This window comes from Pinus tabuliformis, chromosome 9 (assembly GCF_031772625.1).
Source record: "Pinus tabuliformis cultivar Carrire ecotype Pingquan chromosome 9, CPIR1, whole genome shotgun sequence".
Classification (NCBI taxonomy): domain Eukaryota; kingdom Viridiplantae; phylum Streptophyta; class Pinopsida; order Pinales; family Pinaceae; genus Pinus; species Pinus tabuliformis.
This window is the reverse complement of record NC_142307.1, coordinates 279,549,350-279,571,264: the sequence shown is the minus strand read 5'-3', so window position 1 is coordinate 279,571,264 and position 21,915 is coordinate 279,549,350. Positions and strand designations below refer to the sequence as shown.

The window sequence follows — 21,915 nt, the reverse complement described above, 5'->3', positions numbered from 1 at the left end:
ATATATGCAGCACATAGAACAGCATCAGCCCAAAACATTGTCTTTACATTTTTGAAGAAAAGCATGGATCGTACCATATTCAAGATTGTTCTGTTCATTCTTTCAGCTACACCATTCTGTTGAGGATTATAAGGCACAGTTGTTTGATGTTTAATCCCATGTTGGCGAAGATAGTGTTCAAATTCATTTGATGTATATTCTTTTCCATTATCAGTGCGAATAGACCCAATATGAGATTGTGCATCATTTTCAATCCACTTATGAAAATTCTTGAATGTTTGAAAAGCATCAGATTTGTTCTTCAATAAGTAAACCCAACACATTCTGGTGTAATCATCAATAAATGTCATGATATATTTATTTCCATTTGCAGAAGAAACAGGCATTGGACCACATAAATCTGAATGAATGAGTTCAAGCTTCCTATGTGCTCTTGAATGTGAATCATGAAAGGACTGTTTGCTATGCTTTCCTAGAATGCAAGCATCACATTGCTTATGTTTTCTAGGAATTGTAGGCAAACCAGCAACACCATTTTTCTTCAACAAGCGGAGACTATCATAGTTTAAATGTCCAAATCTAGCATGCCATAATAAACTTGATGGAAGTGTACCTTCTTCATGATGAGAAATATATGAGAAATGTTGTGCATAAGCAGAAGTTCCTTGCAGTTTAAGAAGTCTTTCTTTTTCTATACCCCTCATGACAAGTGAGTGGTCAGATGCCTTTCTTACCTCAAGCTTGCCATCAAACATATGAATGGAGTGACCTTGCTGGCGGATGTGGACCAGGGACAACAAGTTTCTCTTGAGCTGTGGGAGATATAGAACATGATCCAGAAGAAAGTCTGGAAGACCAGGCAGTTTAAGCCTGATTGTGCCAAGCCCTGATGGCTTGATTTTTGACTGATCTGCAAAGTATACTGCTCCATCAACATTGTCAGTGAAATCTTCAAAAAATTCTTTCCTATGAGTCATATGATAGGTTGCTCCTGAATCAAGCAACCAGTCATTTTTTGAAGAAGCAATTGAAGCATTAAACAAATCTTCATTTACTCCAATGTTACATTGTGCCTCAATATAGTGAGCGGATTCAGGTGCTTTACCTTTGTCTGTGTCATCAGTTTTACCTTTCTGCTGATTTCTTCTCTGCTCAACTTTGTCCCATGGTAGCTTGCATGTAGAAGCATCATGTGATCCATTTCGTTTGCAGCGAATGTAATGCAGATCTGCCTTTTCTGCTTGAGAATGTTTGCCCCCCCTGCCTCTGAAGTATCTTCCTCTTCCTCTTCGTCCACCTCTTCCTCTTGTAGAATCTTGAGCAGGATGCTTTTCTTTATGAGCAAGGCAAACAGTCTCTTCAGAAGATTCAGGGACTGTTTTCTTTCCAAAGGCTTTCTCTCTTTCAGCAAAGTTTTTCACAAGAGACTCAAAGGTTATGTCTTTAAGATTTCCATTTGCTTGTAAAGACTCAAGATAATTGGAGTAGGTAGGATAGAGTGCTTTGAGAAAGGCAATAAGAGAGATATCCAGCTCAACCTTAGTGGATTTAATATCATGCATTATAGACTTTATTTCAGATGCAAGAGCAAGGGGATCATTATTTTTCAGTTCAAGAGTGAAGAGTTTAATCATGAGCTGAACAACTTCAAGTGCAGAATGTGAATCATAGAGTTCTTTCAGCTTTTGTAAAGCTTCAAAGGCAGTGGAATAGGATGAAATATGACGACTTACTTCTTCATTTACAGATGCTGCGATCAATGCATAGGCTTTGCTGTTCTTGTTTTCCCAAATGACAAGTTCTTTATCTGATGTAGGCTGCACAGGGTCTTTGTCTTCTTCTCCGACACACACTCCTTTCCACAGCTCATTGTAGATGAGGGTGTGTTTTACCATTCGAGACCATTCTGAATAGTTCTCCTTGCCAGTGAGAACTATTCCTACCATAGAAATGATTGAATGCATTCTGTAAAAAAAAATATCTTTGCCAGAAAAAACTTCTGTTGATAAAAAACTTCTGCTGAAAAAAAATTTCTTATGCCATAGCCATATGCATTTTATTTTCTTCTAACATATGTATCAGCATTTCTTATATCACTGCCACACTACTATGTTTTGAGAAAAAAAAAAGGCGCTCAAGGGATCTCTTCAACATATATCACTTCAATATATATACGATGCAGCATATGACTATATCATTTCTCTGTGTTAATATATCACTATTTTGAAAGCAGCGTAAAATACTTCAAACGATTTTAATTCACTGGTGTAGAGAACCAGCAAGACGGCCTCGAATCCGACAGGTGCTTTGATCAACGGTCTTCACATCAAATGCTTGAATTAGGGCTTAAGAATTTGACAAGCAGGTGGACAAACCATGCCTAGTGCGCAACGTGGGTTTGGAAATAGATGGATTTGATTGACGAAAGCTCCAGATCGACGCTTTGGCTCTCATAACCCTTGTAACTTTGCTTTCAGACCCTACAACAGATCGATCTCAGGATCTTATGAACGAAATTGACGCAGTTGGCAGAGACGTCTTTGCACCAATAGAAGCTCTGTGGATTCCTGCATGTGGTATTCTCCGTCAAAACCTCAAATCCGCCATTGACGATCCCTCTGGTGGGATCTTCATGTTCTTTCGATTCCGAGGACGCGGATCTCTACCTCCGCACTGATGACGGGACAACGCTCGTCCCCATTGAGGATTCCGACAGCGACAGCCTTCAAGAAAGCCCCCTCGACTGTGAAAATCCCAATGCCGTTACGCCGGATGCAAGAGGAGGGTGTGTAATCGAATGCGGCAATGCTAGTAATGCTTCGGGAAAGAAAAGGCGGAGGTTGGGGTTGGTGAACGGTGAGCGTGGTCCGTCAACAGAACAGCTCCAGTCGGAGCTTAGGACAGTAGCTCCCCAAAGATGCAGAATATGCAATTAGTGTTTCGAAAAAGAGACCAGCGGAAAGGATAACAGCTCTCTGTCTGAAGATGCACAATGTGCCAAGGAAGCCGAGTCAAAAACGCCAGAAACGCAGAGACCATGTCAGGCCAGAAACGCAGAGACCATGTCAGGAATGAGAGCTGATAAAAAAACGGAATGAGAGAACCATCAAATCGAATCTGTGAGAAGGTCAATCATTCTCATCTGAAACGCGCAAGGGAGCTCTCAAAAACATAACCGATACATTCATGGATTCATGCACAGAGAGGGGCAGCTCAGAGAAACGTTTATAAAAATAATGCGCAGTCTCTGGCAGTCTCAGGCCAGGCAGAGGCAGAGCCAGGGAATCAAGGTCAGAGTAGCGCTAAGGACTGAGCAGCTCTCAGGACAAGAGTTACAACTATTTTAGGGACTGGGACCTGAGCTCTGATACCATGTCAGGCCAGGGTAACTCCAGAATGAGCGAGAGAGAAAACTGATAATAATATTCATTAGCTAACTCATGTTTATATACAAAAATAAAACGGATCAGTTCATCTTCTAGATGACTGTCCAGTTCACCCATCCATTTCGGATTAGGTGTCAACATTGGCGAATACAAGGATGCACAATTTATGGGTGAGTTATTTATTAGAGTTGTTGAAGAGGTAGGTGTTGAATCTTGTGTGCAAATCATTACAGATAATGCACCTGTTTGCAAGGCGGCTGGCATGATTGTGGAAGCTAAATATCCACAAGTGTTTTGGACACCTTGCATTGTCCATTAATTGAACTTAGCACTGAAATCCATTGCTTCTGATGTGCTTTGGATTGGAAGCATTATTAAGGATGCAAGACATATCCGTAACTTTGTGCAAAATCATACAAATGCCCTCACTATCTACAAGGAGTACAACAATCTATCATTGTTGAAGATTGCTGATACATGGTTTGCATCTTCATTCATGATGTTGAAGAGGTTGAGGGAGGTCAAGACTGCTCTTGGGTCCATGGTTATTTTTGAGTTTTGGTCTTTTTGGAGAAAGACAGATCAGGCAGCCTCTAAAAGAGTGAAGGACACGGTACTAGATGATGCTTGGTGGGAGAGGGTAGATCTAATTATTCGGATCATGGACCCTATCATCTCTTTGCTTCAAGTTGCAGATACAGACAAACCCATCCTAGGAGAGGTTTATGAGGGATGGGATTCCATGATTGAGTCTGTGAGGAGCATTATTCTACAGAGTGAGTGCCCCCAGTATGAGACATCACCAGAGGCCTTCTGCGATACCATACATGATATTCTTGTTCGCAGATGGGACAAGAATTGTACACCTTTACATTGTTTGGCTCACTCATTGAACCCCAAATACTACAGCCATGAGTGGCTGAATGGTGGACCTTCCCGCAGATTCCCTCCTCACATGGATGGTGAAATCTCACAGGGGAGGAAAGAGGCATTGAGGCGGATTTATCAGGATAGTGCATTGCTTGCTGAGGTGGAGGATGCCTTTGCAGAGTTTTCCACTGGCACTGGTCGATTTGGAGGTTATGATGTGATTAGAGACAGGGGGCTTAAGAAGCCCTATTCTTGGTGGGCAAATCATGGGGCAACAAGCCCTCCTCTTCAGCAGTTAGCCATGAGGCTCCTCTCTCAGGTGACTTCATCCTCTTGTTGCGAGAGGAATTGGAGCACATATGGGAATTTGCATACTGTGAAGAAGAGCAGGCTTGAGCAGTCCAGGGCAGAGACAATGGTGTATGTGCACACCAACCTTCGTCTTATTTACAGGTAGAGGGAAGAGTGGTTGAGGGGAAAGACAAAGATGTGGGATGTCTTTCCTGATGATATGGGTCTGGACACCACTGTTGAGTTGGCATTGGCCAACATGGATCTCAGTGATCCAGTGCTTGAGCCTGTTAGATTTGATGACTTAGAGGGGTCAACCTCCATACCAGCAGATGCACAGGCGACTATGGATACAGGGGAGGAGGAGGATGCAGAGGAGAGCAGTGGGGACCATGATGATGGGGACAGTGATGCTGATTCTGATGCTGATTGATGCCTTGAGGCTTGTATACCTATAGTTGTTTTATATTTTCTATTTCTATTTGCCATTGGCATTGCACCAACACTACCTATGTAACAAATTTTGATTTGATGACTTAATGAGAAAACTACAGTTGTCAGTGTGTTTATCATTTATGTTTATGTGACCAGTACCACTGACATTTATTTGAATTTTGTATGTACTATGCATGCTAATAGTAATAGCTATAGATGAAGAATCAAGATCTATGTTTGAAATCAATAAATTTGTATCATTAATTAAAATTTGTGTAAGAAATATGCTAATATCTAATTTTTAATATATATATATATATATATATATATATTTAAATATATATTATATATATATATATATATATATATATTTTTTTTTAATAAAATAATATATAACGTGTCCTAACGTGTCCTGTTCCGGGGGTCAGCGTGTCCCGAATCCGACACCACGAATCCCGAATCCTACGTGTCCCGAATCCCCGTGTCAGGTGACTTAGCATGTGAGCTAATTTAATACTATATTTGGAAAGTAATTACAAAAAAATAAATCACATTTGTTGAAGACTTAAAGCTAGGGTTTACCCAATAAAACTGCATTCCAACCATACCCTAGCTCATATTTCATTGTTGGATTGCTGTTCAAGGTTATCTAACACATTCTGACGGTTTGATTTATCTCCTTAAGTGGTTTACATTGCTTATATTTATTTTGGAGAATTTTGGTTGAAACCCTAGGGTGATTCACACCCTTTTCATACAAGTTTGTACTATTTTCGAATATATTTATCATTTGAAATGTATTTTATCATTTCTGGGCTGTTTTCACATGTATATTTCATTGCCCTAGCGAAGACATCCAAGATCCAACGTTCAAAGTGTTTTTAGTTACTCTTGGGTCACTTTTCCTTCCTCCAAAATTTACATTTTCTGTATTTTCTATCATAAATTAGATTCTGGAAAGTGCGGAGAGTAGCAGGCTCGTCTAATTTATAACATATTATCATGAGGTAACCCCAGAACCCTTGCCTTATGTAATAAAACCTTAGTCTTGTGTAGTGAAGCTACTTATGCTCTTGCTTTAAGAGTGATTTCAAAGTGCCAGTTTATATTTTCTGCTGCAGCATACCATATATCAGATTTCAACGCTCTTAAATTAGCTCATAAACCTCATTATTAGGTGGTGATTGATGCCCTAGCTTTTTGTTGTATAATCTTAATGTGAAAGTTCCTTAATTGCAATAACTGGAAACTATTCTTCTAATTGATGCAGCTTATTTGTCTTAAGTTAATTAGTTTAATGGCAAATAATGAATAGCTTACTACTGCAATCTTCACAACAAAATAAATGTGTTGTAGAAAATTAAACTGGAACTGAGAAATTCACGCACACAAATAACACAATTAGTTTGAACTAATGTCCCCGGAAAACCCTTGAAGGGAAAACCAGTGCAGCACTTGAGGGTTTATGTTATTATTATGCAACAGTGAAATTTTGAGTACAATAATCTGGATGCCTCACTGACAATCCTCCAACAAATAATTTAACAAAATTTATGGGAGAGAATTTCTCCCTCTGCAAATCAACTGGCCTACTTTTGCTTGGACGACTTTTCTGCAGAACAATTCGACCTCCCTCTTTCCCGCCTCTCCGACACTAGAAATCTGTTGGGAAATTCCTCCGAAATTCTCTCTACTGCTCTCTCAATCACTGATGCTCCTCCACTGCGTCGAATTTTTCCCTCACTAAATCACTATGCACTGAGAAGTTCACACTACCTTGATGCTTGCTCCTTCACTTGTGCCTCTCCTCATCCCATCGATCTGCTCTTATTATCTCTCGTTAGAGCTTCAATGATCATGATTAGATCCTCATCAACGACTAAGATCATCTTAGACTCGATCCATGTGAGTCTCTAGAGCATTCTCGATCATCGTCAATTAATTTCCATTAATTAATCAATTTTCCCAAGTTAGACTTAGGTAATTTGGCCTACTTTTGCTTGGTCGACTTTTCTGCAGAACAATTTGACCTCCCTCTTTCCTGCCTCACCGACACTAGAAATCTGTTGGGAAATTCCTCCGAAATTCTCTCTACTGCTCTCTCAATCATTGATGCTCCTCCATTGCGTCGATTTTTTCCGTCACTAAATCACTGTGCACTGAGAAGTTCACACTGCCTTGATGCTTGCTCCTTCACTTGTGCCTCTCCTCATCCCATCGATCTGCTCTTATTATCTCTCGCTAGAGCTTCAATGATCATGATTAGATCCTCATCAACGACTAAGATCATCTTAGACTCGATCCATGTGAGTCTCTAGAGCATTCTCGATCATCGTCAATTAATTTCCATTAATTAATCAATTTTCCCAAGTTAGAGTTAGGTAATTTTTAATTATTGATTAATTATTTAATTTTGGTGTTTCACAAGCTTATCTCGTAAAACCTTTTCTGGGTTTTGGAGAACTGTGTTCCTTAACCTCTTAGACACAAATCGAGACAAGAACACTTGTCTGATGCTACAAAATCTAACACCCCCTCTTAGTGAGGAACATGTTCTCTCCACCAATACAATTCTCCTGCACCTGGACAGTCCTGCTTTGCTGATGTCTGACTGACCTTCTCCACTTCTTCAAGCTGATCAATCTCCTTGTCACCGGGAATCATGAAGAGAACACTGTCCTTCATGCTCCTATGCAAACTCTGATCTACTTATACTATTGCTGCTACTGCTCCGCCACTATCTTTGCACTGTTGCTGCAACTACTGCAATAATGAGCCTGATTGCCCTAGATCCTGAAGGGCTAGCTTCCATAGGGTTACTCCTTCTGAAGCTAGACTCCCTTTGAGTCTCAATCTCCCTATTTACTTTGCGTCCTCCTTGATACTCGCACTACCCTCCTGCACTAAAAACTAGACTTTATAGCTTTGCGTTGGGAATCTTCTGGCTAGAACTGCACTTGCATCCTACCATTGGGAAATTCACATTGCTTGCGTCACTGCAACTAGCTCTGCAACATCTCACATGTACTTACTACATTCTGCTGACGCTGTGTCACTGCAACTAGCTCTACATTGTCTCATGTGTACTGATTGCAACTAGCTCTGTTGACACTAAATCCTACTATTGTGATACTATGGGCCCCTATAGCAAAGTTGATGTTCTCGCTACAACAATCTAGAATTGATCTGATTGATTTCCTTGTTGCAATTGCGGTAGACCCTACCGAACTCGATATGCATAGGCATCAAGCTTCTCCTCCACCTCGAGGTACTGCTGCTATCAACTCAAATTCCTCCAATCTGGCAGCTAGTTCATCAATCTCTGCGGAAGGTGTTGTTTGCTCTTACTTCTTGTTCTTGTTCCTCAAAGGACACTAGGTGACATAGTGGCCATACTCACCACACTCGAAGCACTTGATCTTCGATGTATCTTTCTTCTTTCTCTATCCTCCTGTTGAGCCTTGTCCTTGACTGGGATCCTTCTTCGCCTTTCCCTTGGATGCAAGGGCTACATTTTACTCATCCTTCTCCTGTTCCCGTCCCTTGCTGCTGCTGTTGGCAGTACCATTCGCAAGGTTGAATCTCATCTCCTCCTAAGTGAAGTCACTCCATAGACGATTCCATCCAGGTAGTGTATCTTATCCAGAAATTAACTTCGATGAAGGTATGCCAGTGCTTAGTGAAACCATTGAGAGTTGTTCTGACTAGCTTGCTATGTGATGGTTTTTCTCCAATCACTGCAAGTTCATCTTTGACATTCTGAATCTTGGTGGTGTAGGTTGTAACACCTTCTCCCTTTTGTGTCTAGTGGTCCTCAGCTTCTCCTTGAGAATCATCTTCCGATTCTTTGACGGATTCTCATATAGCTTTACTACGACATCCCACATTTCCTTTTCTGTGTTTAGTGTAGCAATATATGGAACGATATGATCCCAGACACCACCTAGGATCATCCTCTTAGCCTTGGCCATTTTGTTCTTGTACGTTACCTGCTGTTGAGCATCTGTGGGTGTGGCAATAGTGTTTTACGCATACTCCTTTAGACTAGTCACCATACTCATCTAATAGGGACGACATATAGGCCAAAGTTGGAGGCTTCGTCTAGTCTATCTTGATCCTTGAGTCCAACTGTGGCCATCCCTACAAAACTCAAATAAGATGGAGGTTAAGCCTAGAAACCTCCTTCTCATTCTTGCTCGACTTCTCTTCTACTGCTCGCACCCCTCTGGAATGCGTGGATCTGCTTGCCTTCGGAAATCCTTCTCCGACTACTCGCATTATCTACACTGGCAAGCCTGCTACTACAACTAGAAATCTGAGAAAATCTGGAAATCTCCTCTCTTGAGTGGGATTTTCTCTTCCTGTCTTGTGCAGATATGCAACTAAAACACTTGCTACAAATCTTTTACGCTGAGATCTCATAAATCTTCTCTGCAAAATGACTGATTTGTCTACTGAAATTACTACTTGGCAATACCATTGCTTGCGATCACACATTTGGAGCAAAATCGAGCTTTTCCATTGGAAATCGATTTTATGCTCTTTTGCTAATCAAACCCTTGGCTTGGCCTGCACAAATATGAATAGAGTGCTTCACATCTCCCTTTGAAACTGCACGATCTCTTCTTCTTGCCTTTGAGCTTCAGATATGATCAAACCCTCTCTAATACCATGTGAAAATTCCTTAATTGCAATAATTGGAAACTATTCTTCTAATTGATGTAGTTTATTCAGTTAATCAATTTCACGACAAATAATGAATAGCTCACTACTGCAATCTTCACAACAAAATAAATACGCTACGGAAAATTAAACTGTAACTAAGAAATTCATGCATACAAATAAAATAGTTATTTTGGACTAATGTCCCGGAAAAACCTCGAAGGGAAAACCCGTGCAGCAGATGCGGGTTTATATTATTATTATGCAAGAGTAAAAATTTGAGTACAATAATCTGAATGCCTCACTAGCAACCCTCTAAGAAATGATCTGGCAAAACTTTTGGGAGAGAATTTTCTCCCTCTACAAATCAACTGGCTACCTTTTGGTCTACTTGCACTGCCTATTGGATGCTTGCACTGCTCGCATGCGCAAATTTGGACGACCCCTGAAATTGTCTCCAACTATGCCATCTAGCCTCCCTTTTCCACTGGAATTGATTTGCTCTGCCATCCAAGTGGTCTCTTGGCCTTCACCAACTGAATCAATCTCTTCCTGACACTCGCACTAGGGTTTCTGGCTTACTCGCATTGCTTGGATGACTTTTCTGCAGAACAATTCAAACTCCCTCTTTACTGCCTCTCCAACAATGGAAATTTGCTAGGAAATTCCTTTGGAATTCTCTCTGTTGCTCCCTCAATCACTGATGCTCCTCCATTGGCTCAAATTCTTCCCTCACTGAATCACTCTGCATTGGGAAATTCACTACCTGGATGCTTGCTCCCTCACACGTGTCTCTCCTCATCCCATCGATCTACTCTTATAATCTCTCGCCGGAGCTTCAACGGCCATAATTAGATCCTCATCAACGACTAAGATCATCTTAGACTCGATCCATGTGAGTCTCTAGAGTATTCTTGATCATCCTCAATTAATTCCCATTAATTAATCAATTTTCCTACATTAGACGATTTTTAATTATTGATCAGTTAATTTAATTGATGTGTTTCGCAAGCTTATCTCACGAAACCTTTTCTGGGTTTTGGAGAACTCGTGTTCCTTAGCCTCTTAGACACAAATCGAGATTAGAACACCTGTTTGATGCTACAAATTCTAACACTACTTCTTAGTGAGGAAGTTGTTCTCTCCACCAATACTACTCTCATGCACTTGGACAGTCCTGCGTTGTTGATGTTTGTCTAACCTGTTACCCACCATTTTGTGGGTAATATCCCTAGGAGAATTTTTTTTCTCCAAGATGGTCCGCAGCTGGCAGCCAACAACCCCTTGCAACGATTAGCTAGCTCATTGTGCCATTTCTCCGCCACCCTTGCCCATCTGCCATGATCGTATGTTTGAAGGTGGGCCTCTCGAAGCTAAAGGTATGCCTTGTCATTTTGAAATTGAGTCTTGTAGTTTGCTTATCATGGACACTTTTGGGTATGGATTAATGGGGGGAATTCAGTGGAAAGAATGGTCTAGGTCCGTGCTTTTGTCCCCTAGACCCCTTTTAGGACTTAGCCTTGCATTCTAGTCTCGGGGGATCTCTTTTACTGACCACTTGCTTTCAGGGATGGTATTTCATGGGAAACCCCGTTTTTGGTTGCGTGGTCCCGTTCCCTTAGCCGCTTATATTACCCCCTTTCTATTCATTATTACCCCATCCATCACTTCTCCCACCTGGGTCACATTCCTCCATTGGGTCCACATAGGGTCAGCTCACCCCTTCACCTTACCCATACCTTGGGTCATGACTTGGATGAAGCTCGAAGGTTGATGCAACTAAAAAGAAAGTCAAAAGCATAAATGGCCACATTTAACAAGAAAAGTACCACAAAATGCAAACGATGGCTAGGACAAAAGCATTTAGCACGTGGGACAAAGGAGTTACATGAAGCTCTACCTCATCATCATGGCCATCACATTGGTTCCAGTAGGTTCGATGAACCTTCCTCATCATATAGGAACCCATGATTGTCCCAACCCCTGTTGGGCAATGAATTGCCCCACCTTAAAGGGGGAAATTCACTGCTATATCTTATACATCATGCGCTAACCCATTGAGCCCCGAGCAGTTAATCAAAGAAAATCATAAAAGGCAAAGGTCATATAGAGAAGGGTGGAAAAATCAAGGCCGGGGCACCTCATGAACCATGATTGCTCCCTCCTATGCCTTATAAACCCAAGTTTGGGCTTCCATCTTATTAGCTACTCTTGTGCCCCAGCGTGTGACCCAAGGCCGCCCCCTCTCATTCCCTACCTCATTCACCTATCTGCCACATGCTACCACCTTTTAACGGATGTACCTTGACTACATTACCCTCTTTAGAAGCAGAAACCACCTAAGAGGGTACTTGGTTAACTCCATTGGGAGTTTAGGAGACATTGTCACATCCCGAAGCCCATTTGGGAAGGGCAGGTGATTATGAGGTCCCCACCTGTGTCCGTGATTAGGTAAGCTTATTTGCTTGATCTCTCTAGTGACTTGTTGCACTGGAAGCCTAGAGGACGCATTGGATCTTATGTAGGATTGTAGATGGTTTCCATTTGGGGTTTGGTCTCCATATACGGGGTCCTAATTCTCCAGAGGGCTACATTGGCACATATAGGGTGAGTGTTGAGAGCCATGGGCTTCACTGAAGGGTTCATCTTTTCAACCTTATAATGTGGTAGAAAAACTTCGCATGCCTAAGCAATTATTTTCCTTTGAGTGAAAGGTGTTGAAGAATCTAGGGCAAAGTAGTGTAGTGTGATTCTTCGTTACTTGATAACAATTTGCGGAGTCTTTTTACTTTTCTTGTTAGCTTATTCTTCTTCTTATTAGTGCATATGTGTGTGGTATGTACTTCATCAAATTGCTACCAAAACACAAAAACAAGAACACAAGATGTTGGCTCTCTGTCAGGGCCAAAAGCTCTCTATTTTTGAGAGGAAAACCCTTTAGTGAATTTCTCTTATTGAAGCTTCCATTGATCAATGCCAAACCCTAGACTCTTGACAGAGAGATCCTCCAAGCACAAGTCAAGTCTTTACTTCTTTCTGCATCATATACCCCGGCACTTCTTCAGGCACTTTGTTTCCCGGCACTTTGACCTCCTTCCAGCCCTTCGTTCTCTTACTATGAATCTTGTTCTTCTTCTTTGAGTCTTCTAGATGAGATGTTCTTCCTTGATCCCTTGCTCAAATATACTTCAACTTTGACCAACCAAAACCCTTCTTGACTGGGTGACTGTTCTGCTGTTCTGATGCCCTAGTTTCTAGCACATGTGTGAGGATCACTAGGTTCATATGCTCTTCTTCCCTTCGCTTGAGAGTCTTCCTTCCACGCTGGAGTAGGAGGCCTTTGTAGGCCTAGTTACTAGCCCAAACCATAAAGAATATACCACTGCAATTTCACTGCTGATCTAGCCGCAGACTGTCCCTCATTCCTTCACACGTGTGACTGTGTATACCTTAGAAACAGTCCTTCAGACTTCACTGTTCATACTCCTCTCTTCGCTGCCTAAGTGGACCCTTTTCCTTGTCTTCTTTCAACCTTCTTATTTCTCTGTTTTCTAGCGGATTTCAGAGCTTGAGTAGTATGTTATGTTTGGAGTGGACGGCCTCTATAAATAGAGGACTGTCCCTCCACTTAAGCCTTGTAAGCCGACTTGACTGACTGCTAGCAGGCCGACTTGGAGGGCTGTTTGTAGGCTGATTTGAAGGGCAGTTTGGTGGCTGATTTGCTGAGTAGACTTATCACATTTTCCATGGTGGTGTAGCATGCTTGAAGGAGCCTCTTGAAGGTGTCATTGCATAGGATCAGATTTGACTTTGCTTAGGGGTTTCCCTTTGACTTTAATATATATTTATACATAGTGTAACATGCCCTTAAGGCCTTCAATATTTTCTCGACTATTTGACTCACCTATAGCACTTTGACATGTGCTAGACCTACTTCAATGAGCAAGAAACTCATTGTCATATATTATAAAAATAATATTTTTTTCTTGAATAAGTACAAATATCAAAAGTGCATTTATGAAGACCGAACCTAGTTACACTTCCTTCAACAAAAGGTACATTTTTGTTTAGGCCATGGTAGAGGGCTTCAACAATCAATACCACCAACATCAACAAAGTTCAAGAATCAATGCTATCAACATCAAGGTTCTTAAAGGGCTTCATGCTCTTGATCAAATACCAATCTAATACCTTCCCGTGTGATAGAATAAAATGGAAACATTGCAAAACCTCATACCATGAAATCTTGAAAACCATCGAGTCTGCTGAATTTTGAGTGAAATCTAAAATTCTAGTTTCCCCATATGTCGTCCAATGAATGTCAAAACCACTCTCAAACATCCTAAGTCATTTCATGGTAATGTTAAAAATTTAAGTAAAAGGATGAAAATGAAAGATAAAGGAAATGTCACTTTTACTTTAAAAATTTAACGTTGCCATTGATTGCCAGTGTTGCTAGGGTTGAGATGTGTGAGGAAAATGAGAAGGGAGGCATGCTTTCCTTGGACGGGTTGTTTTTGGAGGGAAACAAGCCCAAGGTTCCCTCAAAACCGCTTCAAAACTCACAAAACTACTTTCTGTCGGGTTAGCGGTTGGCCTGGCAGTGAACCAACCGGTTTATGCTCTGTTTGACCAAAAAACAGGTGAGGAGGGAAATCTAACTGGGTTTTTCTACCGGCTAGTTTGACTGATTTTCGGTTCGAACTGATCAGTTTTGAATACTATGCCTAGAACTGCCTCCAACTGGGCTGTCTAGCCTCCCTCTGCCACTGGAATGGACTCGCTTTGCCTTGCGGGTGGTCTCCCGGCCTTCAACAACTAAATTGATCTCTTCTTGGCACTTGCACTGGGGTTTTTGGCTCACATTACCTGGACGACTTTTCTACAGAACAATTTGGCCTCCCTCTTTCCTACCTCTCCGACACTAGAAATCTGTTAAGAAATTCCTCCAGAATTCTCTCTGCTGCTCCCTCAATCACTGATACTCCTCCACTAGCTCGAATTCTTCCCTCACTAAGTCACTGTGCACAGGGAAATTCACACTCCCTGGATGCTTGCTCTGTCACTTGTGTCTCTCCTCTTCCCATTGATATGCTCTTATAATCTCTCGCTGGAGCTTCAACGACCATGATTAGATCCTCTTCAACAACTAAGATCATCATAGACTCGATCCATGTGAGTCTCTAGAGCATTCTCGATTATCCTCAATTAATTAATCAATTTTACTAAGTTAGACTTAGGCAATTTTTAATTATTGATCAATTTAATTGAGGTGTTTTGCAAGTTTATATTGTGAAACCTTTTCTGGGTTTTGGAAAACTCATGTTCCTTAGCCTCTTAGACACAAATCGAGACCAAAACACCTGTCCAATGCTATAAAATCTAACACTTAAGGCATTCTAGCACTTGATTGGCACTTGTCTATCTAACCATACATTGAGGTGTTTGTTGGCGAATTGAACTGTTTAGTGTTTACATTGTACAATGATATACTTCACAAGTTCGTTTCATAGTTTGGGATAACCCTCATGGCTTCAGGGAGCTGGCCTGAAATGAAGGTGACATTGTGGGGACATGGTGCGTCTCTCAAATGTGCCTACCCTTATAGCATTGCTGTTGGAACTTTCACAAAGGGTGCTAATTCGAGCAGTAACAGGAAGTTGTATCTATGTTACTACTACTGAGCCATATATTTCATTTGCAATTGGGATTCTTTCTAGGTTTATGCAAAAACCTTGTGAAGGACATTGGTGTCCTGCGAAGAGAGTTTTGAAGTACTTGAAGGGAACTCACCACTTTGGGCTCAAATATGGATGGCTTCAAACTGGTTGGACATTTAGATTCAGATTATGATGGGGATACGAAGAATGGAGTGTTTACCCAAGGATATCTCATGAGTCTTGGATCAGCAGCTATATCTTGGAGATCACGCATGCAGACTGTTCCAACAGATTTCACAACAGAGGTAGAGTATGTGGCTGCTGCAGATGCGACAAAGGAGATTGTGTGGCTTAGGAAGCTACTAGAGGATTTGCCAGAAAAATAGTTGAATGCTACTCCACTCTTGATCGACAACACTTCTGCAATCAAGTTGGCCAAGAATCCTAGATTCCATGATTGAACCAAGCACATCAACACAATGTACCATTTGATTTGACATCATGTAGGGGCCAATACCATTCAGTTGATACATTGTTTCACAAGTGATTAAATTGTAGACATTTTCACCGAAGTACATGGAAGAGAAAAAATTGAAAAGTTGAGAAAGATGCTTGGACTTACAAATACACTTTCAGATTAAGGGGGTGAATGTCAAATACCTTATCCTTGGTATTTTTATGTAAAGATTTAATCTAGGAGAAAATGGAAATGCACAAGTATTAGGGACAACCATCCAACCTGTTGGAAGATGAAACCAAAGTTCATCTATTTGCATATATTTTTGGACTGCTTCAATATAAAAATATACTAAGCACGGAGTTATTCAATGCCCAGCTTGTTAATTGAGCTGGTACAATAGCATGTAACATTGTGTACAAATATACATTGAATGGTCACATATGTGAATAGGCATGCCTTCTAGACATGTGCCCTTTGATTATTATTATTATTATTATTGTATTATGTACTTTATGTTTGTTACAGAATGTCACCTTCTGTGTAGTATGCTATGGTGCCCTTGGGATTGGTGTGCTTGAGATTGGATTCTGATACCACTCTTAAGAGCAGTAATAGAATATTTGATTAAAATATATGACTTCTGGAACAGCTTGCTTGTGTCGGTAATTGCGATCTATCTTTATTTAATATCTGTTTAGTACTGTCTATTATTATTACATGTAAGGTACTTTATGTACATTACAAGCCCAAGACTGAACCTTTTTAAAATGTGTGATAATCACGATAGGTTGTAAAGGATCTTGATTTTAGCAAGAGGTGAACAATTATGTAATATCAGATATCTGTACATGGGTTTGAAGTAAACTCTTTCTGATTTTAACATTAAGTTTTCCAGTAACTCAGGTCTATTTGCGTGAGTATTTTTTTGAGACTTGGAACTGGAGTCATGGCATCAATGCACATAGAAAACATTAAGAAATCTATTATGCATTTTGTAGGAGTAGTGATATTTTTTGTTTGATAGATCTATTCTTTTGATCGTTTTGCTTGTAATGGGTTTAATCTGATAATTATATTGTCACACAATTTGACGAGTACCTTGTATATGTGCAGGGGCGAAGATCGTGTCTTGGAAGTACAAATTGAACTGGTTTCTGCAATCCTTGATGTGCTTTTTAGGCCTAGCTCCTGGGGCATACCTTTAGATGGTGATTTTAAGTTTCCTTCTTCATATGCTTTCTTTTGCCAGAGAGTGCAACCACTGTTAACGGTTTTAATGGGACCCCTTTCGTATGGCAACCTTGTAACAATATTGAACATATTGGAGGAAATGCAATCTTGGGAAGAATTTAATTCTACTGCTATTCTGAGCTTTTCATCCAACAAGAAACCATGCGAAACATCCTTGCTTGTGGATCACAATTCTGCATGGTATGCATTTCTAATCTCTCTATAGTGGTGGATTATATTAGATATGCACTTATGCATAACACGGATTTTATGCCTCAAAAGTATTTGAAATGGATTTTTCAGGGCACTGCTTCTCAATTTCCCCACTTGGTTTCATTTTGCATCAATTTTACTTTTCCAGCAAGACACAGTTGAATTTCCTGAAGCACATCTTGGAACAGAGTCTCATGGTTCTGATCAGGTACACTCAAACAATGTAACAAGAAAAGTTGACAAAGTAAGGAATAGTAGTTTTGAGAGTTTTTATAATGCTGCAAAATATTTGGCATGGGTATTGAGTCCCCTAGAGGCCAGCCATCGAGACTTGGTGGTTAGATTGCTTGTGGAAACAGCAGAAAGTTGGAAGCCTTGGAGGTCAAAGTTGATTTGTTCAGAGAAAAAAATGAGAATGGAAGAAACTTGCAGTCAGTTTAATAGCTTAGACTGGGAATGTGAAATTAAGGTGAATAGGAAAAGAAGTGTTTCTAGCCTGGCAAGTGAAAAAGGTAGGTTGGATGTCAGACATAAGAAAGCCAAGGTTGAATTTGTTCATGAGGATCCCACTCAAAATGATCTGCATGGACAGGATACTGGTGATTATGGTCTTGAAAAGAGTCCTCAAGCAGTAATGATGTGGCTTGCTGATTTCAGTCGCTCATGCAGTGAGTTATGCATTGGGCCTGTGATGTCTGATTCGTTACACATCAATGCATCAATTTATAGAGGAAATCAGAACTGTGAAGGATGGAGTGAAATCCAAGCTGTTAGGACAGAGAGGAAGATTGGTGGATTATCTCAAAAGGCAGGTGCAGATGCTTGGGTGACACAGTATGCATTTTTGAGAAGAATTGCACTTGGACTTTTCCTAGCGAATGTGCACCTGTTAAATGAATATGCTTGCCGCTTGCTGCTCCATTTTGTCGCAGCAGAAGAATGTACAGTACCGACTGCAGATTCTGCTGCAGGCACCTACCACGATATTCCAAAAAACCGGTGTGCTGATTTACAAGTTGGTCATGCTAGTACTAGCTTATATCCTGGAAAGAGTGTGGAAATGACTATGCACACTGAAGAACCTGCACATAGAACCGAAGGCTTCAGGGAGTCTACCTTCGGTGATTGTCAAGGTGAACGAAAGACAAACTGGGTGAGAGTGACCACTTTCATTTTGGGCTTTTTAGAGATGTTAGATTTTAACTATAATGTATTTGAAAATGCCAAAGGTTGTCAAATTTCCTGGTCTGAAGTAAAAGAAAAAACTTCGAAGTTCTTAGTCAACTGTATTAAAATGTTACTGGAAAGTAGAGATTTACATGAATCAAGATTATTGATTGATCTGCGAAGCAGACTTGTTGAGTGGACCCATAATGGGGAAACATTGTGTGATAAAGGTACTTTATGCCAAGATATTTTGCCAGCATTGGATTCCCAAATATCTTTACTGCAAGCAAGTCGGTAGACCAATATATATGCAAGTGTATATTCCTTGTCATGTAGATATTGCCCATGCCGTTCATTAATTTATTATGGATTGCAACTTAAAAGGGCTTAGTTTATGTATTATTATTTATATGGTCTCACTTGAGGTGTAGTAATACGTTGTGCTTAAATGGTGCTGTCCATCCATGGATGATTCTTCAAGAACTTCTGAATGCTTGCTAACATTTACTTATGTCCAGCGAGGCCCCTGGACGCATTAGGTATCTTCTTACAAACTATTGCATGATTTCCCACAATTGACTGGTCAACAAGGCCAAATGGTGCAACTTTGTTTGTCCCAATCTTGCATGTATCTTCAGCGGTTGCATGTTTTTTAGGTGAATATGAGCTAGCAGTTCAGTTGCATTTACGTTGTCCCTATTGTTATTCACACAGATGTTGCTGAGAGGAGTGATTATGGCTTCTAGTTTCTTTTCATGTTTTGATGCTTCCTTGGGAGAGGACCTTGTGATTCCATGTTATAGTTACTTGGATGATGTATTCTTTAAGAATCTCATAAGCTTGATTGTTTTAAAATGTTCTTTGATTTGTGATGTGGTCTCATCTTGTAGATTTAGTGTGAATACCACTGGCAAGTGGCCATGATGAGTGCAAGGAACCAGCTTCTAGTCAGGTCTTTCGTTCAGCTTCCACTATCACTTGAGGTCGACATTTATATATTATGTTTTTTTGTACAGCTGTGAATGAATATGGAGAATGGTATAATTCATGGTTTCCACATCCATGGTAATTGTGGTAGATGGCATGTTGATTTTGAGGGATTTGAACATTGCAGCCTTATTTGTGCCAAAAACATAGCAACATACCATTCACAGGGATGGACATTTAAGATTTATATTTATTTGTGCTTACACTGAAATTTTCCCTAAGTTACTCTATTTATGCATTTCTTGATTGGCATATGCCTTGTATCTCAAGATTTCGGTTTGTTGAATTTGTAACTATGGTCGGTTTTCATAATATATTTTCGTTCACTTGATGTAATGATATTTATCATTTTAAAACATATTTATAAATGTTTGAGTCAAATGAAAATTTATTGAGTAAAAGTCCCATTGCGACTTTTAAAAGATGTAAATTTAAATTTTTGAAATGATTTTTTTGGCTCCAAAAGTGACAAGTCGGCTTCCCTCGAAGTCAAGTCACCCCTGGCCAAGAGACATGTCCATTCAGCCTAGATAGACTACTATATAAAGGCATTTCGAGCACTGTTGATAGGTGTTTGTCATTGATGTCAACCGAAGCATCACTAGGAGCTACCCTATCTTCCATGGCAAATTTGACGTGGCAATTCATGGAATCTTGTGTCAAGATCCTTCTAGATAGATTCTCCTCGACGAGATGTTTCCGTTGATATATGGTACGCCTCATGGTTCCTCTTGGTTTGAGAGAAAATTGAGTTTGAAGTTGAAGACCCAGTTTTGTGGGCTAAAACCCCAGGGGGTAGAGACATGACACCTTATTCACCAACGGTTGTCAATATATGACAGGGATTCTCACAGTAATCTCACCATGTATAAGTTGAATAACTTCAAGATCCAAAGGTAGTAAACCAATCATTGACTTCACACTCGCGTATGACCATATGCACTAAGTCAATCATTGACTTCAAATTCTAGTGAAATTAAAAATATTTCTAAGCAAGCTCTTTGACACAAATATTATATAGGGTCCTTAAGGGTTTCATAAATTTAATTTAAAAACATTTAAAGGACACCAATGATTTCCTTCCTTAGAGCTCAAGGTAAAGCAGGTTAAAAAAAAAACTAAAATTAAATATTTCAGAATAATTAAAGCTTTTATGCTCTCCAACGTTCACTTAATGAAGCCCTTCAAAACACAATCAACATCTAATTTTTCGTTTTCTTAAGTTTAAATAAATAATCTTTAATTTTAACGTCTACCTGATAAGCCCCTTAACGTTCACCTTTTGTCTATAAAAATGACGCTTATACCTCCTATTAGAGATATGCTTGAATGAATTTTGCTAAAGAAGCTGCTTTGAAATTCTCGCGTATCCTTGGGCTACTAATGCAGTACAACACTGAGGATAGGGTTTGTTTTGGAGTGTTCATAGCTTCGGTCTATTGCAGTTCCTTAAGTACAAGATCCGATCTTCAAAAGAGCGAATGTTTTGACATACTTTAGTCAAGCCAGTGGAATCTAAGATCAAGAAAAAGTGTTATGCCAACAAATTAATGAGTAGCGAGTGGGAGAGTAAGGTTACCTGTCTTCAACAACTACAAAAAGCAAGGTATAGAATTATTAAATACAAAATTCATGCTACAAAAAGCAAGGTTGATCCTGTAGATTGTCTTGACCCATTGTTGATGTAAAATTTGTATGAATTTGGGGCTCTGTTTAGGTTTATGGCACAATTCTTTTAGGACAATCCTTGGGTTTGGTTAGGTCTTACCCACAGTCCTTAACGTTTAGGTCTAAGCAAAGGACTTGCTACAAAACTGTAAGTATTATTGTTATGCCTTGTTTTAGGTCTTCATTAGGAATATAACGCTGTGTTTGGTATTGTCAGTGTTGGTCTTGTGTTTAGACCAGAGGTTAGTTAGAATTGTATTTATGAATATATTTAAGGACTGCTTTGTGCACTATCCTTTAGTCGAGATCTAAAATTGCATAATGTTCCTGTCGTATTAAGAGTTGAGTCTTGGTTTAAAAAATATGTTGTGATTAGGTTAAGGGCTAGTTAAGATTAATACTAGTGTATATAGTCAACATTGTGTCTAATGGTCATAAGGAATTTTTGTATATAGTCTTGCATAGAATCTAGGTCTATGTCAAGGTTGGGAGTCTAGGTCTAAGTTAGTTTTCAATTGTGACGACTACTGGAATAAGTCAACAACAAAAGAGACAAACTCAAAACACAAGCACATTTAAGGTATGCATTGTAATCATTTAATTTTGTACATTCATTAATATGTACTTACATGTGTTTTGCAAGGAGAGGTAAGTTGAAGGGTATTTTGTTTTACTTTTGGGATTGGGCCTTGTTGGGAAATTTGTATGAAGAAGACTCAAGAACATGAAAGAAGACATCCAAGAATTGAAGTGACAAATCATCATCACTTGAAGGAAGCATTATAACAGAACAACTCGAAGTCAAAACAACCATCTTTTCATAATCATCAACAACTGTCCATGTATTAAGAAGCATTGTCAAGGTCAAGAGTCAAATTATTGTAAT

The 21,915-nt window shown here is 39.9% G+C and overlaps 1 protein-coding gene across 7 annotated transcripts in view; it reads left to right on the top strand.

The window, feature by feature from the left end:
* The window catches only part of LOC149148247 (uncharacterized), a 205,000-nt gene extending 185,486 nt beyond the window's left edge, over positions 1 to 19,514 (top strand). For 3 of the 7 annotated variants that reach the window (XM_089440039.1, XM_089440036.1, XM_089440037.1), the window contains 2 exons: positions 16,878 to 17,195; positions 17,298 to 18,946. In XM_089440039.1, the coding sequence (XP_089296165.1) occupies positions 16,878 to 17,195; positions 17,298 to 18,672 (1,693 nt within the window). In that variant the 3' untranslated portion in view covers positions 18,673 to 18,946. Of the gene's footprint in view, positions 1 to 16,877; positions 17,196 to 17,297; positions 18,949 to 19,264 lie in introns of those variants that run through there. The other 4 variants (XM_089440035.1, XM_089440033.1, XM_089440038.1 and 1 more) reach the window with 3 other exon arrangements.
* The last annotated feature ends 2,401 nt before the right edge of the window (positions 19,515 to 21,915 follow it).